The sequence below is a fragment of the Crocodylus siamensis genome, chromosome 1 (assembly GCF_052110815.1).
Source record: "Crocodylus siamensis isolate JL-2025a chromosome 1, ASM5211081v1, whole genome shotgun sequence".
Lineage (NCBI taxonomy): Eukaryota > Metazoa > Chordata > Crocodylia > Crocodylidae > Crocodylus > Crocodylus siamensis.
The window spans coordinates 191,177,379-191,194,683 of NC_143395.1; the positions used below are offsets into that span (position 1 = coordinate 191,177,379).

A 17,305-nucleotide genomic window follows, 5' to 3' on the forward strand; every position below is an offset into this window, starting at 1 on the left:
AGGGTCTCATTCAAAGCCCATTGAAATCAGCATAAGAACTGCCATTGAAATTTGCATAGCATTCTAGGAATGAATTGTATTACTATATAATTGCTAAGTTATTGTCATTATTTCTCTTAATTGCCCAAGAAGGATAAGGAACTAGGAAAGACAATGGAATGATAACTCAAGCTACATCAATCATTTTGAAGACACAGAGAACCTGCTTTGTACCTTGTGCAGTCACTCAAACTTGTACAGAACAGATGCAAAATGCAGCCATTCTGATTAGGTTGTGTTTTACACATACTTGCACAGATGCAGATGGTGAGACAAGGTTTCAAAACAGTGGTAGTATCAGGCCCAGGAAGTGTATCCAGCTGGAGAATCACAATAATGGCAGATGCTTTCCATTTGTTTCCATAGGTATGTTGAGAACCGAATATATGCCAGATCGTGAGCCAGTATTATAGCACACATAAAAATCCACTTACATAAAGAATTTCACATCAGTCATTATGGTTTATAGACTTGCTTCTAAATAAATTAGTGCAGACAATTATGTATCAGGACAGGCTGACATTGCCAGCAGTTTATAAAGACACTAAGGAGAAGTGTCAATACCCTAAAGGTAAAAGTGTGGTCAGAGATGCATTTTCTAATCATGCATTCTAATACAACTCAGCTCTTTTCTGAGTTAGCAATAGTCCTAATAACACTGCAGTGTTTCTGAACATCTGATCAAAGGGATTAGTTGGTTCTTTTACTATGGGGATTTACCCAAATGTCCTCAGATAGGCTAAATTTGTGTAGCTTGATTGAAGCCTGTGGGGCCAGTCTTTAGCTAGCATAATTCAACTACAGTGCAGTTAAGCCAGTGGCATACCACGGGTCTCTGGCACCCAGGGGCAATGCTTGTATTTGCAATGAGCCACGTCCCCCCCCAGCCAATTGCCAAGCTGGGGGGGGGGGGGGGCACGGAGATCCCCCGGCAGCTGATTACTGAGCTCAAAAATGCCAGCGGTGAAACCAGAAGTGCCACTGGGGACAGAGTACCCCATGGAGGGCTCAGCTGGTGCCCCTCACCAGGCCGGTGCCCAGCACCCCCACCCCCCACATTAGTACACCACTGAGTTACGCTGATTTATACATGCTGAGAATTTGGTCCCATGTTCTTACCACTGCCAACAGAGTTATCCCAGTTTTGGTAGATACTCATTTCTAAAAAAACATGTAAACTAATGTTAGTTCTCTTTTAACCAGTGGCTAGATCCAAAGCTTAATCTTGTCAAAGGGACTTTTGCAATCGACTTCAAAAGGCTTTGAATCAGACCCTAGGGGCTCAAATAGAAGCGACAATTTTTGCCTAATCTGGCCACAGAAAGCAGTCCAAAGCCATGACCAAATACAAGTGCACAGCTGCAGACTGCTTCAAAAATGGTGGATTGGGTGAAAATCTGAATCCTCATTGCATGAGGCTTCAGATGAAGACATTTCAAAACATAGTTTCTTCTGTAACCTGTGTTTGTGGTGCCTCCCAGCCTGTTGCTATTTTCAGAATGGGAGGGGAGAAAGAGAGCAGGGTGAGTTTGATCTGGGGGTTCTTCAGCCTATGCTGGGGAGGTGGGATGGGTACATTTAATTCACCCACCCCACCCTCCAGTGCTGGCTGAGGAACCCCTAAACAAGCTCCCTCTGCTCCCTTTGCCCCCATCCCATTCTGAAAACAGCATGGCTGGGAGGGAGCTGGCAAAGAGGACAGCCCATTGCTAGAGGAAACTGGCTACAGGCTGGTAGGCAGCAGCTAGATTCCCCTCCCCCCTGGAGCCAACAGTGAACTTCTGTTTGGTCTGGGGGATCATTGTAACTCAGAACGCTTCCTGCAAAGCCTTCTCAGGTACAGTGGGGAGCTGTACTTCTGTCTGCACCCTAGGTTTCCTGAAGCAAAAAAATCCGTGTGCAGCATTCAGGCCAAAGGGCATATTTCTCCATTATAGGTGAGGACATGTTTCTGGATAGGAAAGTCAGTGAAAATGTGAACCTTCATTTATTGTCCATCTTGAAATGGCACCATATATTTATAAAATAAAATCTGTATAACTTATTTTCGGTTCTAAAATAGTAATTAACTTAAATGTAAAACCATGTCTGATGAGATGAGAAAATAGCCCCCATTTGGGTTCGAGTTTACAAAGGAGTTGTTTTGTCTGTACATCCCAATGAGTGCTCTCTTGTTGAGATTCCTGCAGTACTGGTCTTGCTGAGGAGGGGTGGGGAGTGTTCATTTCTAACTTATGTCTAGAAATAGTCTTTTTTATGATAATAGATTTTTCTTTAAAGGCCATTCTAGTTTCTTGTAGGGATCATGGTAGAAACATTGCTTACCCCTACTGTGTTATCCTGTATTTAAAACGAGTTCACAGGTAAAAGGTTTGAAGTGGAAACAGACTCTGTATGATGGTGGTTTAGTCTGAGTCCTTTAGCCCTAGATCATGTTCACCTTTTGTTGCACACAGTTCAGTGGTACCATAATATATGTAAATTTGTAACATGTTATTGCAGCAGTTGAGAGTCTTAGATTTTACACTTGTAATCCCTGATAATCATAGCTTTAATTGTACATTTTGTTGATATAGTAAGTGTCACAGACTGGTATCCTAGTCTTTTACTTGATAATATACTTTCCCAGTGCGTAGCTTTACTGTCTAGGAGCAGACCAAGGAAGAAAGTGGGACTTATCAGGTCAGTCACAGTTCTTCTCTGGTTCCCCTGTAGCTCCACAGGGGAAGTTATCTGTTCCTGGCAAAGCAGCATTATAAATGTGGACCAGAAGAAGACTTTTCCATACTATGTCATCTCAGTGGAGATGCCTGATAGAGGCAGAACCAAAACAAAACCCTTTCCTGGCCTATCCATTTCCAGCCCATCTGCACAGGTAGTGCAGAAGACTCCAAGAGACAATTTTATCCCCTGCACTGTGACCTGCACTGCTGGGAGCCAATGCAAATGTATGTCTTCCACTTCCTGCAGTGTCAAGGGCATATCTCAGTCTTATGTTTCTAGAATACCACTGAGCATTGCTTAGTAGAGAATTTGGGACAAGAGCTGTCTTTTTATTCTGACTGTATAGCTCCAAGCACAGTGCAACCAAAACAATGATTAGGGGCTGATCATTAATTGGATTAAATCATCTCTATGACCATGTTAGACATGGATATTTTGCATGGGAGCAAACAGGATGCAAATGAAATACAAACAGTATAAAGAAATAGCTTCTTATGGACAAACCAGTTACGAAGACTGCCAAACCCAGCCCCCTTCCCCACCCCACCCCACCCCAAAAAACCAAAACCAAAACAAAACCCTAAAGAGAAGGATTTCAATTCAGCTTCGCATTCATGGATATGGAAACCCATGAGAACATAGAATCCTGCAAATAACATAACTAATTTTATAGGTTAACGCACTTTTCCCTAATATGGGTGCAAGTATAAACAGTGACAGTTTACTGTGGAGCCAATTAGTCAACTGCAATTAAGTGCATGTATAGATGAACCCAGCATTCAATACACAGGTCACTGGATCAGGGCTGAGGAGACACAAGTCTGACAGGGCACCTACATACATGCCCAACGCCTACTCCAATGCATTCTAATTAGCATGAATAGGAGCAGACTCAATTAATCAAATGTGCTAGAGCATGCTAATTGGCATGCTCCAGTAGCCTTGGTGTCACATGTATTCAGCATCTCTGTGCTTCAGAATGGTGGTGGGGGCACTTTAATTAAAGCTTGTGGAATGAGCTTTAATTAAAGCACCCCTGTTGTCATTCTGAAACATGGGATGCTGAATATGTGAGATGCTGTGGGTACTTTAACTAGAGTGACTCCCGAGTGTCATTCCCCACTCCCTCCCCTGGGGCACATGTAAAAACATCCATATTGACCAGATTTTTCTTGGGGCAAGTTGCTCTCACTTTCCTATGAAGTGCCTCTGTTACCTCTCCTATCTCAGGTCTTTCTCTGATTAGACTTGTACATTTTGGGAGAAGTGCTATCTGTTGTTCTTAATTTGTACAAATAACTTTGAGATTGGTTTCAGCAGAGTAGAAGGGGCAGAGGGAAGCTCAGAGGGGGTCCAAGATAGTGTTAAACAAGAAGAAAGCTAAGTGATCATGGGGAGCAATAAGAGGTGGCAGAGGCAAGTCAGTTAAGTCTGTTGTTTTAGGGTGGGGAAGAAACGATTAATCTTGTATTAAGGGGGAACAAACCAGAAGTGCAACAGGGATGACAAAAATAGGAGAATTACAGCTCTTCTTTTTAATGGGCACTGGACATCAGATTTCAACTTTCTCTCCACTGAACACAGAGGCAAACTTCCATCAGCTTCAACTACAGTAGGAAGATGTCTACAAACTACAAGGATGGTGCTTGTGCTAACTTATAAACATGCACCTTGAGGCCATTTCCTGCTGCATCTTTTCTTGACATGCCCACTAATGTCAGTGTGAATGAAGCAGGAGACCCTATCTCTGGGTCTGATGTGCCCTGCAGTGGGAAGCCTGCTAGTACTGATGACTCTTAGTCCATGAACATATTCTAGCAGCCTGAATTGAAATATTGTGGCAGAGCAGTAGAATCCAAGTATTTTACCACGTGATGGCTGATTGGTGATCAATGTGAGCTGAGTTTGGTGGTGTCAGACTTGTAAAACCCTCCACCCCATCACTTTGAAGTGATGAGTGACTCCAAGGTGAGGAATGAGCCATATAAGCAGGATAGACTGACCAAGCTTGCACTGCTGCTCCCACCATTGTGGAGCAGCAGGGGACTCCTGTCTCCAGAAGGTTCAGTCTGTCACCTGTGATAAGCCCTAAAATCTACATTAAATGTTTTAAAGAGAAATTAATCTGGATTTCTAGAGCATCCAAGTGACTGGTGCTCTGCTGCTGCTTCAGATGGGAAGATACATCAATAGAGAGCTACTCTCACCATTGCAGTATTCTGGTATTGTAAGAGTGTTATGCTAGCAGGAAGCTGCAGAAACCCAGTATTGAATCAGGTCCTTAATGGCTGATTTTAGGTTGCACTGATGTTTCCAGTTAACCTACTATTAAAATATGGGCAGAATATCACTATTTGCCACTGGTCACAGCAGTTACTCTGCAGTTCAGTTGAATCTTTACATTGCTTGACTGACTATATCAACTGAGATCCTGCATCCCAAATGGACTTACTTTCACAGTATTCCTGGGAATTAATTGACAGGCCATGGGAAATCAGTTTGGACAGAGTGACCAATACCTATTCAATGTGATAAATTCAATGTGATAAATACTGATTCAATACGGTAAATAAGGCATGGCAATATCTATCCAATGTGATAAATTGGCAATGTAGATTGTGCATTTACTTGCCAAGAACTGGCTATGCTAAGTTTCATGTTTTGTCCAATTCCTTTATCTACAAAGGAAGCAAGGATAAATTGCAAGTCCTTACCTCTTCAACAAGTTGCAGCATACGGCGGGTGCTTTCCAATGACTGGAAAAAAATCAGGGAAAAGAAAGTTAGATCTGGCAAACACAGTTTCTATTACTAGCATACAGACGTGTACCAATGGAGTTACTACCCTGAGAGAGAAGGAACATTCTTTTGAGTATCTTTATGCCCTTCCTCAGATACAGGCCCTCTGCAATGTTTGTGATATTTCCAACCCACTTTAAGGACTTCAGTTTAAGTATTGCCCCATCACATCACTTTGCTAGTTGTTACTGCCTTGGATTTTTTTTTAAAGATTTTGTATTCAGAGTTTGCAATAAACTTGCTCATGTTGTGCAGAAAAAGTGCTTCGGAAAGCAGCTATTCCACTTTAAAAATAGCTTCTGTGGTTTCCAACTAAAATTTCCAACCAAAATACCTGAATTGGTGGTTTATGCTTGCTCTTAAATTGGGCAAATTAGAAGAGTCTCTGGAGAAATTAAACTGCAGCTTTTCTTCCTGAGATCATTCAAACTGATATTGATCCTAATATCCGAGACAAATTTGTGTGAAGAAGGTGAGTAAAGGGTAAAGACTTGCATAGATATTTTTTTCTCAGATTTTAACACTATCAGGTAGCTTAAATGGCTCTTGGACATACTTGACTGGAGGGTAAATACTGGTCCCCACTTCAGCTGCAATTCCTTGCTTGAAACCCAACAGGAGGTTAATTTTTTCTTTCAACTTATCCCATTTTTTAAATCTTATATCTATAGACCCCAAAGCCTAAGGTGATGGCTGACACCAATGAAATCTGGAGTAACTCACTGACAAACTCACTCTCTTGTGTTACTGGTGCAGGGAAGAAGAGAATTTCACTCAGTCAAAAACTACACCAGTATAAAGCTAGCATTAAGCAGAAACAGGCTTTCAAGTACATCACAGAGGCTTATGCCCATTTCTGGATGTAGGTTGCCCATAAGAAAAAAGCTCTAAATTTCTCACCCCCATCAGCCATTAGTCTCACCTCATCAGCCAGCTGGTCGGCACGCCGTTGCATTTCTTCCAACTCATTGCGCATATCAGCATCTTCGGCCATTTTAGCTGTGGATGTGTTAGTGGAGTCTTTGGATCAAGGTTTTCTGTTTGTTCTGTCTATGAGCCTGGAATACAGCAAGCAGGGAAAGAAACCATGAGGTTGATCTCATTCTGCTTGGCAGGTTTGTGCATAGAAATCAACCTCCCCCCACCCCCCTACCTTCCCCCCAAAAATGCTTTTATTGTATAAGTGCTCTTTCCACAAAATCTTTACGGATGGTTAGCAATTTTTTACAAACTACAGAACACTCATGGGTGTTTCAAGGTGATTTTCTATTTCTGGACTATTAGTCACTTTCCTGAATATTAGCAGGAATGTATCTGTGCTGTAGACACCAAGGAAAAAATAATTTATTTCTGTTTTCTGAGCACAACATTTCTGGTGGCACTAAGCACCAAACACATTTCAAATAGAAAATTCAAAAGGGCTAACATTCAATTAGAAGTAGCAGGCTTGAGCGCTATTTGTACTTCGGCAAGGTTGAAAGCAGTCACCCATAGGGTTTTGACCCATATTATCTTGCAAAGTGTATTTCTTTCTACCTAGGACATGGAGGCTTGCATGACCCAGAGGGCCACTTCCATAGTGAATAAAAATGCGCATAGCTGCCAAACAGCTGCAAACAATGTAGCCCTTTTGTTTCTTCAGTTTAGGATCTCTTTGAGAAACTCTAATTTAGACTCAGAGATATTGAAAGGCAATGATAAAGCTTCCTAAATGGGGTAAACCTGTATGGCAGGGGGTAGAATTTATGAAGTAACACAATAGTCTGTAAACTTTTCAGGTTGTGGTCTGAAATTACTTGGTTAAGGTTAGAGGTGGGTGAATCTTAGGACCCTGCCAATGTCACTGTTTCTTTCTGCTGAAACATCGGAGAAGGCTGTGCACTGGATCTGGCCTGTAGACTGTAGGTTGCCAACCCCTAAGCTAATGTTTTTTTCTACAGTCCTTTCTTAAGTACTTCTAATTCCAGAGTAACTCCATTAGGCAAACCTTTGCCTAAGATCAGGATGTGGTACATTGATTCTTTTTTAAAGAAGGTTTTACTTTTTGTTATAAACTCAAAGGATGCCAGCTAGCTGTGATTGCCGAGCATGATTTGTTTAAGAAAGGTGAGCCTTCCTACTGCCTGTCAAGCCTTTGTAACAACAACACTGGCTTAGTTCTCTGCTAGATTCAAACATGACACGTTGCAAATTAATGCTCACTGAGGGTTGGATTTATTTGTCACAGGAAGAACTAATCCAGCTGCAAGGGGAGGGTGAAGACACACAGAGGACTGAGAATAACAGCCATTAACCACCTGCCATGTTACTCGATTACCACAGCAGGGCAGAACAAAAACCCTTCCATTCACTGAAGCTGCACAAAGCAAGAAAGCAAAGCTAAGGAGGCCAATTTCTGTCTTGGCTTTACAACCTGTGCAGGCCTAATGAAACAAAAATACAAGCAGGACAGAACTTGGCCCCAGGAATTTGACAGCCCATAATATCTGTCTATAAAAACAAACCCTCTGTATATTTATGCTAGGATAACCCTACCTCTAGCAGTGCTCCGACTGAAGATAGTAGGAGCACAGAGTGAGGAAGGGCTGTAGGCAAGGACTGTAAGGGCCAAATTCTAAAATCAAAGGACAGTCTGCAGCATGCACAAGGGGGTGCTCCAGTGAGCTCACAGGGGAGAGTGGAGGAGGAGGTGGGGAAGGGCCCTCAGTTGTAGGCTAGCACAGGCTGAAAGCCCGTGACATCTCTTTAAGGTCCTGGGGAAAAGAAAGAGGGTTTGCCTGCTTGATCAATATAGACATGGATATTAGGGGCTGTGCAAAACAGCACCATTTCATTTCAACTTCTGTTTCGCCACTTTGACTGGACAGTGTCTCATTTCAAGTTTTGTTTCATTGTAAACCACTGTTCTGTTTCATTTTGGCAAACTCTTTTACTGTTTTTGATGCGGTTTTGATGTTTTGCCCATAGGCTATAATGGGGAACTACAAAACTGCCTATAACTTTGTGATTTCATGCCTGATTTGGATGAAACTTGTAGGGACAGTAGCCCCTTCTGAGGCTGTCAAGCCTGCAAGGTTTCAAATACATAGGTACAGGGGTTTATGGGAAACTGCACCACAAAGTCTTGAACACAAAACTTGTGTCACATGTTTGTTGAGGCATAGTGGGGTGAAAACTGAAGGCATGCTAGCTCCTGCTAAGGCCACAAAGCCTGCCAGGTTTCAAGGAGATGGGTGCAAGGGTTTCTGGGACACTGCACCTCAGGCTGCTGATAAGTAAAACTCGTGACGTGTGACTGTGTATGTGTGTTAAGGCACAGCAGGATGAAAAACTGCATGGATGGTAGCCCCTGCTGAGTCCATGAAGCCTGCCAGCTTTCAAGGAGATAGATGCAGGGGTTTCTGGGAAACTGCATCTCAAGCTGCTGACAAGCAAAACTCGTGACTTTGTGCCCTCACTGGCACTGGGGCCTCTGCATGACATGATAGTGTGCCTCATTGAGATCTCCTCCTCCACTACAGCTTTGGGCTAGACCACCACTTTAAATAACAACAGGTAATACTAATAATAACTTAGTGAGCAGCACAGTAGCCCCAGCACCATCTCAGGCAGCCAAACTGTAACAGTGTTTCTTTCTTCTCCCTCAGGAGCTTCTTCTCCAGTGTGTGTGTTAAGGTGTGCCCTAGCTGTGTCCCTCCCCTTTCTTCCCCCTCCCTCTCCTTACTTTCTGTTTCCCTACAGGCAAATCCAGCTTGAGCTTTGAAAGTCAAAACATTTTGAAAGTTTTGAAATGTTTCAAGGTTGTTTCAAAGCCCTTTGTTTTTTTCGATGTCGCTGATTTGAGCTCGAAACAAGTCAAAACAGCATCAAAACAAAACAGCCAGCAAAATTTTGCACAGCTGTAATGGATATGCCATGTGACAATCCATCCATGCTCAGAAAGATTGATCCCTCCCACTCCGCATAGAAACCCTTTGAAGTAACTTCCTGCCATCTCCCCCATTTTCATTATCCAGAGAATGGAATGTTTAATATTTACTATACAAGCAAGTGTATTTGAATTGGCATTTATTGGAAGGAATTCTGCACAACAGTATGGATAGTAACACTCTTGTTTACTTGGCTAGCATATGTCTGTTAATTGAAACTGAACAAAATGCAGGTTGCTAAACAATGATACAACTGTTGGCTCCCATTTTATCAGAATAAGGTAAACTAATCAAACAGCAGTGTCTAAACAGCAATCAACCATTATTCTGTATCAAGCAAAATGCTGGCTTGGATTATACATCCTTTTATGTAACATTTCATATTGTTATTGTCAGTCCTTTTCTTTTTTCCTTATTCTTTCATGGGAGTTCTTCTTCAGTGGGCCAACCTTTCCTTTCCATTGCCTTCCAGGGATCAGAGAGCCAAGGACATTTGCTCAATCAAGGCCTATTTTCTTATGAAATATAAATAAGAAAACCAGACAGTTGCTGTGTTTCCTCTGAGGCTTTTGCAAAGAATTACCGTACTGATTATTCTGGGGAAAATGCATGACCTTCATGCTTTTACATTAGCTATGCCCTTGCTTGTGGTTGCTCTTGCTCTTTCAAGTTCAAGCAGGAAGAAATCTGTCTTAAAGAGCCATCCCCCAAGTTTGGCTCAGCTTCATGTTAGAATCATCAAGTGCATCTCAGTATCTCCATTTGAAGGGTGTTAACTTCTTCTGATGGCTCACATCATAATTAGAAGTTCCAATATCACTGGGACCAATGTCTGGATGAGCAGTGCTGCCTGATGTGTTTGTTGTTTGCACAGTTCATTAGAACCCCCCACAAGGAATTAATCTGTGGGCCCTGCTCATGCAAATACAAGGCTTAATTTCATGGTGAATGTTCAGTGTGGCATCAAATGTATTTGGGCTTCTCAGTGTCAACAGTAAATAGGTTTCACACAAAATAGGGCACTCCAGAGATTAGGAGAGCCCCATGGGTGACACACCAGGGATCTTTCTACTCTGAAGTAAGAACATTCTCAGAGTGAGTAGAGTGTGATGATTCCATTGTGCTGTAGGAGCTAGTATAGGGCCTGAAAATGCTAATTCCCCTCATGGTAGAAACACCACGATGAATTTTCATTGCCTTTATATGGGCCAGGCCAGGCCTATCTCTGTGGCCCAGAATGAAACTCTGTGAATAATCATTTCTGAATGTGGAGTGTGCAACATGGGAGTGTGGAAAGGGCAGTCTAGGCCAGGAAGGATTTTTTTTCCCCCATTGAAAGTGTCATTGGAATTGACCCAGTTTGATTTCATGGAAATTGTATTTTCAAATGGAATACTCTTTTGCCCCACTTTTTTCAGTTCACTTGACATGGCAAAATGCAATACCATGGACATAATTGGGAACTGCCTTCTTTACTTCCTTCTTGGTTCTCACTTACATAGACATTGGATCAGGCCCTGAATCGCATATAACAATTATAAGCATAAAAAAAAATAAATTCTAGAATTTTACTTGTTATAGAGGACTTCAAATATGATTTTTCCTGTTCATCTCCCTGTGAATTGAAAGCTTCTCCTCATTTTGTGGGTCTTAGTAACATAGGACGCAATGGGGGAACTTTGGGAAGCAATGGTTCCTGTACACAAGGTCCCCCCGCCATTTTTTTTTGTCTGGGCTATAATATTGTTGAAAAAAAAATCATTCAACACTTGGAGCCCATTTTTTGGCTGGTATAAATAGACACCTCCAACTTTGCAAGAACTGTGTCACCAGCTTTTAGGACCTGAGCATCTAGCCTATTGATTCAGAATTTTAAAAAACTAACTTCTTGGTGCAACCAGGTGAAGTAATGGAAGAGCTGTCCCTCCGGACTAAGGGCAAGGCAGCCTCCATTCATATTACTTTCAGTACATATTCTGTCATGAACTGTTCTTCACAGATGGTCAGCAGCGGGCTTGATGCCCACCAAGCCTAGAACATCGCTACCTGATGATGAGTGGACATTCGTGTCCTGTAATGCTTGTTCAGCAGAGGACACCAATCTCATCAGAGTTTTTGCTTACAGTAGGATTTATCTCTGGAAAGCTCTTCACTGATGCTAACCCTGTTTAGGTTAGAGGTCAGCCTGATGGCCTCTATGAATCCCACTCTCCCCAATGCATTCTATAGGGAATCTGCACCCCTACCTGAGGGTTCTGTATTCCATTAGGCAACAAGACACTAAAAATTAGGGGTTGTAACACTTAAGTCCTTCTGATGATCTGTTACTTGCTGCTTAAAATACTACTAGCTGTATCCCTGCCTATGCTTCTGCTTTTGAAGTTGCGACAAGTGAATATTAGGGGAGGGAAGAAATGAGGTTAGTTTCATATGATTATAAGTGGGTGAAGAATAAGTCAGCCCCTGCTTTTTGCCTCCTGGGTGAAGGGATAGGTTATTATTTCAACAGAAACTGCTATATAAATGAAGTGATGCAATGTTATACAGGACCCAGTATTAAGCCTCTGAGCATGCCCAGTAAAAATTAAGGGGTGACAGAAGCCTGAGCAGATTGAAATAGAGCTGAATGCTTGTTCAAATGATACAAAATACTGGTGTCTGTCTATCTTCGTATCTCCATAGTTACTAACAATTCCACAGATAAATTAGTTAAGAAGTAGATCTCTTTCCAGTCCATATAACTCTTGATCTTTTACCGCTATGCTTTATGAAGATCATGAATCAGTGATAGGTCTGGCTGGTGAAAGGAAGGTGCAAGAATGGAGCCCTTGTAATCTACCCTTAGATGCATAATTTCTAAGTAATTAAGGCCACCATGTTCACATTTAGTGATAGATGCTTCTAATTTGACATCAACTTAAAAAATGTCAGAGGTTGTTGCTGGAGAAGTGTTTTGTGCTAAACAGCTAGACTTGACAAGCCTATTAAAATTATTTGCTAGTCATAAAGCACCTAGAATGGCTCAAGAAGCAGAAAAGCATTCTTCCAGGCAAGTCATTTTGCATCCAGTTTTAGTCAGAAAAGTGCCCTAGAGCAGTGCTGATTCAACTCTATTTAATAGAAAGCCACACATGCAAATCAATAGAAGTTGCTTGTTTGCCCACAATACAGTAACCTCCTTAAGCTCTGAAGATGTCTGGATGCAGGCTGAAATTGTGCAGATTTTGTAGTTTATACTGGTTGTTGCTAACCTCTTTGCCATAATCCCCCTTCAGTCTGTAAGAGAGTATATGCTAGAGATGGGGATTTCTCACTTAGGAACCCAGTAGTCATTGAAATTCATTAGTTGTTGAGTGCATAACTCATTTAAGAACCTTTGGGCACCCTAGCCTAAATTAAAACAATTCCAGTGGGTGCATCTACACGAGATGCTAACAGTGCAGTAGACTTAATTCTACTGTGCATTAGTGCAGCACGAAAAAAAAACTGTGCTAATGCACAGTAGAACTAGTCGACTGAACATTAGCATCACTTAAAAAGCATGCACCTGTTCTAATGCGCAGTAGCGCTGATTATGGCGTGTTAAGTTAGTGCCTGTGTGATTACAAGTACTAAACAATGCGCCGTTATAAAGGCATATTAATGAATGCGTAGACAAGCCCACTGACTGCAGTGAATATAAACCAATGTCACTGTGAACAGAATTTATAAATTATACTGACATAGATACAGAAGCATGGTAGGAAATAAAGAGTTAAAGAAAGTCTATAAAAGAAACGGGCTGAGGAGAATGTAGGGTCTCCTTCAGTCTGAACACTGAGCACTTGTACATGTGACAGAGGTTTAGTCCTCAGAGTTTTATTCTATTCCCCTAAATTGAAACAATGCATTGTTTCAGTATTTCAGTCACATTATGGCAAGGGACCCTATCTTTTTTTTTAATTGGAGCCAGAGCCTGCCCATGGCTGGGGGAGTTGCTGCCAGCAGGCTGAGTGGCCCCTGAGCTGTGGGGGGCCCTGGTCCTTTCCTCCATGGTGGTGACACCCTCTGGGATCACCCGGGCGAGCTGCTAGCGGGCCAGGTGCTGCCCCAGCTTGGAGACAGCACCTGGTTCGATCCAACTTTTCCCTGACCTCAAGCTGGGGCAGCACCCAGCCCAAAAGCAGCCCTCCCAAGTAGCCCCAGGGTGTACCACCACTGCAGAGGGAAGGACTGGGGCCCCCTGCAGCTCAGGGGCCACTCAGCTGGCAGCTCAACCCTGGCCAGGGGAGAGATGGGCAGGTTCCACCAAAAAAAAAGAAAAAAAGGATTGGGTTCCTCACTGCTTCTGTCTTCAGCAGGCTCCTGCAACTGGCAGGATGCTTGGGGCCACCCTGGAATTGGCTGGCTTGCTTCTGGGACAGCACACGAAAGCAGCAGGAGGGCGGCTGGGTTTGCTGGTGGCTAGAGAAGGCAGCAGGGATGGTGCACAGGGCGCTGGAAGCCCAGGCAGTTTGCTAGCTGGCTGGGTGCTGCCCTGGCTCAGAGGCGCCTGATCCAATGCTTCCCTGAGCCTGAAAGCAGAAAGCCTGACTGCTTCTCTCATGGCTGGGGGGCATTGTTACAATTTGCAACATTTCCAACTGAACTCCATTGGGATGTAGTTTAGTTTACAACAGTGCAAACTCATTTAACAACCCCAAAACTCTTGCACGTGTACAATATGACGCTATTAAGCCACACAGTGACATGTTTATCACGTGTACATTGTCATGGCATCACGTGTACAAGCACCCTGGCTCTTTTATTTTGTAGCTTTATTACAGTGCTGTTCCGATGCAATATAGACTCTCATAGCCAGAATGTAATATCTATGTGGAAGTTATTTTAAAGCTCTAAGTCAACCCTTTATCTATCCCCGCAGAGACAGAACCACAAGGAATGACCTTTGGAAGGAAATATTAGCTTTGCTGAGATATAAACACTTCAACGCAATAGGTATAGGAAAATGAAAATGCTGCAATTTACCAAGGCAAAGTCAACACTGCGATAAAGTGTTCCTTTTTAAGCATTCTCGCTGTTATTAAAGGGCATATCTATTTTTCCCATGGATATTTCTAGCCAGAGGATGATGGCATTGACATATTCCACTCAAAGAATATAAAAAATAAGAGAGTTCCAATAACTGTACTTTTCTTTTGTAAATTCCAAAGAGCCTTGAAAAGATGGGTAAGCATTATTATCCCTATGTGAAACCCTGAGAGAGAGAAGGCTGGGTGCCTGATCATGTGAAGTCTTAGGAAGGATGTGGCACCATTTCTATTATACATTCTTGAGTTCAAGCTCTCTTCCCCTTCATCTGTTCAGTGCCAGAACACCATTTATAGGTTGACTGAAGAATATAAGGCAAGTAAGAGAAACAGTGGAGAATTTAAACCTATAAGTCAGAGGCATAATTTCCTCTCCTGTTCTGGTGCTGAACTAAGTCAATGCAAATTACTACTCTGCTGTAGGAGAGGCTTGGGGAAGGCAGTTGTAAGCTATAAATGGGTGTTTATAAGAGTCCCAGTTGTTGAGGTGGCTCTGGTGGTGATGCCAAATTAGAACAGCTACTTACTTGCTAGCTTGCACAATGCACTATTAGAGCTGTCTATTAGGGCTGCGTAAATTTTGCCGCCAGTTTTGTTTTGATGCTGTTTTGACCCATTTCAGAACAGATATAGTCAAAACAGCCTTGAAACAAAATGAGGCAAGTCGAAACGTTTCGCCATTTCGACGCTGTTTCTCCCATAGGCGATAATGGGGAAGGACAAAACATAATATAACTTTTGTCATTTCTGGCCTGATTTGGATGAAACCTGCAGGAATGGTAGCTCCTTATGGGTAGGGGATGGAAAGGCATGAAGGTAGGGCATGAAGCCTGCCATGTTTCAAGGAGAAAGGTGCAGGGGGTTCAGGGAAACTTCACCCCAATATTTTGAAAGCAAAACTTGTGTCACATGTATGTGTTAAGCCACAGTGGGGTCAAAACTGCAGGCGTTCTAGCCCCTGCGAAGGCCACGAACTGTACCTCAAGGAGCAAGGAATAACATCTACGAAACCAGACTGAAGAGAGGAAAGAATCAATATAGAGCTGGGAACTGCTTCTGCCCCAAAACAGAGACAGTCAGTTGCACAAGCACCCATGAAATGAGTTTGTCCCCAAACCCCTTGCACCTATCTCCTTAACAGCTGGCAGGCTTTGTGGCTGCAGCAGGGCCTAGCAGCCAGGCCTGCAGTAGTTCCCCCACTCCCCTCCCCGCCCCATGCCCCAAGGCAGACACAGTTGCAAAAGCACCCATGTCACGAGTTTTGCCTATCAGCCATGAAGCCTGCAAGCTATCAAGGACATAGGTGCAGGAGGAGTCTGGGGTCTGGGGTCCTGCACCTCTAGCTGGCCTCAGCAGGGACTAGCATACCTGCAGCTGTCACCCTGCTGTGCCTTAACACATACAGTGTCACCCATGTCACGAGTTCTGCTTGTCCAGGGCTTGAGGTGTAGTTTCCCCCAAACCCCTGCGCCTATCTCCTTGAAACTTGGAAGACTTTGTGGCCTTAGCAGGGGCTACCGTCCCCGCAGTGTGATGCCAGACGGACTCGAGGGAATGTCTCCAGACCTCAGGTGGGGGAGGACTGGGTTAGAGAGCTTCTAGAGGGGCTGGACGTGTTCAAGTCAGCGGGTTCAGATGCTCTCCACCGCAGGGTGTTGAGGGAGCTAGCTGGGGTTATTGCAGGGCCCTTGGCACAGCTTTATGAGCACTCATGGTGCTTGGGCCAGGTGCCAGATGACTGGAAGATAGCTAACGTGGTCCCCATCTTCAAAAAAGGGAAGAGAGAGGACCCGGGCAACTATAGGCCCGTCAGTCTTACCTCAATCCTAGGGAAACTCTTTGAGAAGATCCTCAAGGAGCACATCTGGGATGGGCCAGCTTCAGGGATGATGCTCAAGGGCAACCAGCATTTTCATTAGGGGCAGGTCATATCAGACCAACCTGATTGCCTTTTATGATCAGGTCACAAAGGCAATGGATGCAGGTGTTGCCATGGACATAGTCTTTCTAGACTTCAGCAAGGTCTTTGACACCGTCTCCCACCCCATCCTCATTAAAAAACTAGGTGACTCTGGCATTGATGCCTACACAGTCAGATGGATTGCAGAATGGCTCACGGGTCATACTCAGAGGGTATGACTCCAATAATGGACTCCAATAATGAACTCCAATATGAACATGGGCCGACAATGTGAGGTCATGGTTGGCAGGGCTAACCGGATCTTGTCGTGCATCCACAGGTGCATCTCAAGCAGGGCCAAGGAGGTGATCCTCCCCCTCTATGTGATGCTGGTCAGGCCACAGCTGGAGTACTGTGTCCAGTTCTGTGCACCCCACTTCAGGAGGGATGTGGACAACATGGAGATGGTCCAGAGGAGGGCCACCCACATGATCCGGGGACTACAGGGCAGACCCTACAATGAAAGACTGCGGGACCTAAACCTGTTCAGCCTTCACAAGCGAAGGCTGAGGGGGAACCCAGTGACTATCTTTAAATTCACTAGGGGGGACCAGAAGGGTTTGGGGGAGACACTGTTTCCCCTAGCGCCCCCTGGCATAACAAGGAACAATGGACACAAATTGTTGGAGAGTAGGTTTAGATTAGACATCCACAAGAACTACTTCACTGTTAGGGCAGCTAGGAACTGGAACCAACTTCCAAGGGAAGTGGTGCTGGCTCCTACCCTGGGGGTCTTTAAGAAGAGGCTTGATGTCTACTTGGCTGGACTCATTTGAGTCCAGTTTT

General features: G+C 43.6%; 1 protein-coding gene across 1 annotated transcript in view; it reads right to left on the reverse strand.

The window, feature by feature from the left end:
- SNAP25 (synaptosome associated protein 25) overlaps positions 1–17,305 on the reverse strand; it is a 95,059-nt gene that overhangs the window by 34,033 nt on the left and 43,721 nt on the right. The window contains exons 2-3 of the mRNA XM_090051413.1: positions 6,484–6,619; positions 5,478–5,519 (exon numbers count right to left, since the gene is read on the reverse strand). Coding sequence (XP_089907539.1) covers positions 5,478–5,519; positions 6,484–6,555 — 114 coding nt within the window. The 5' untranslated portion in view covers positions 6,556–6,619. The remainder of the gene's footprint in view (positions 1–5,477; positions 5,520–6,483; positions 6,620–17,305) is intronic.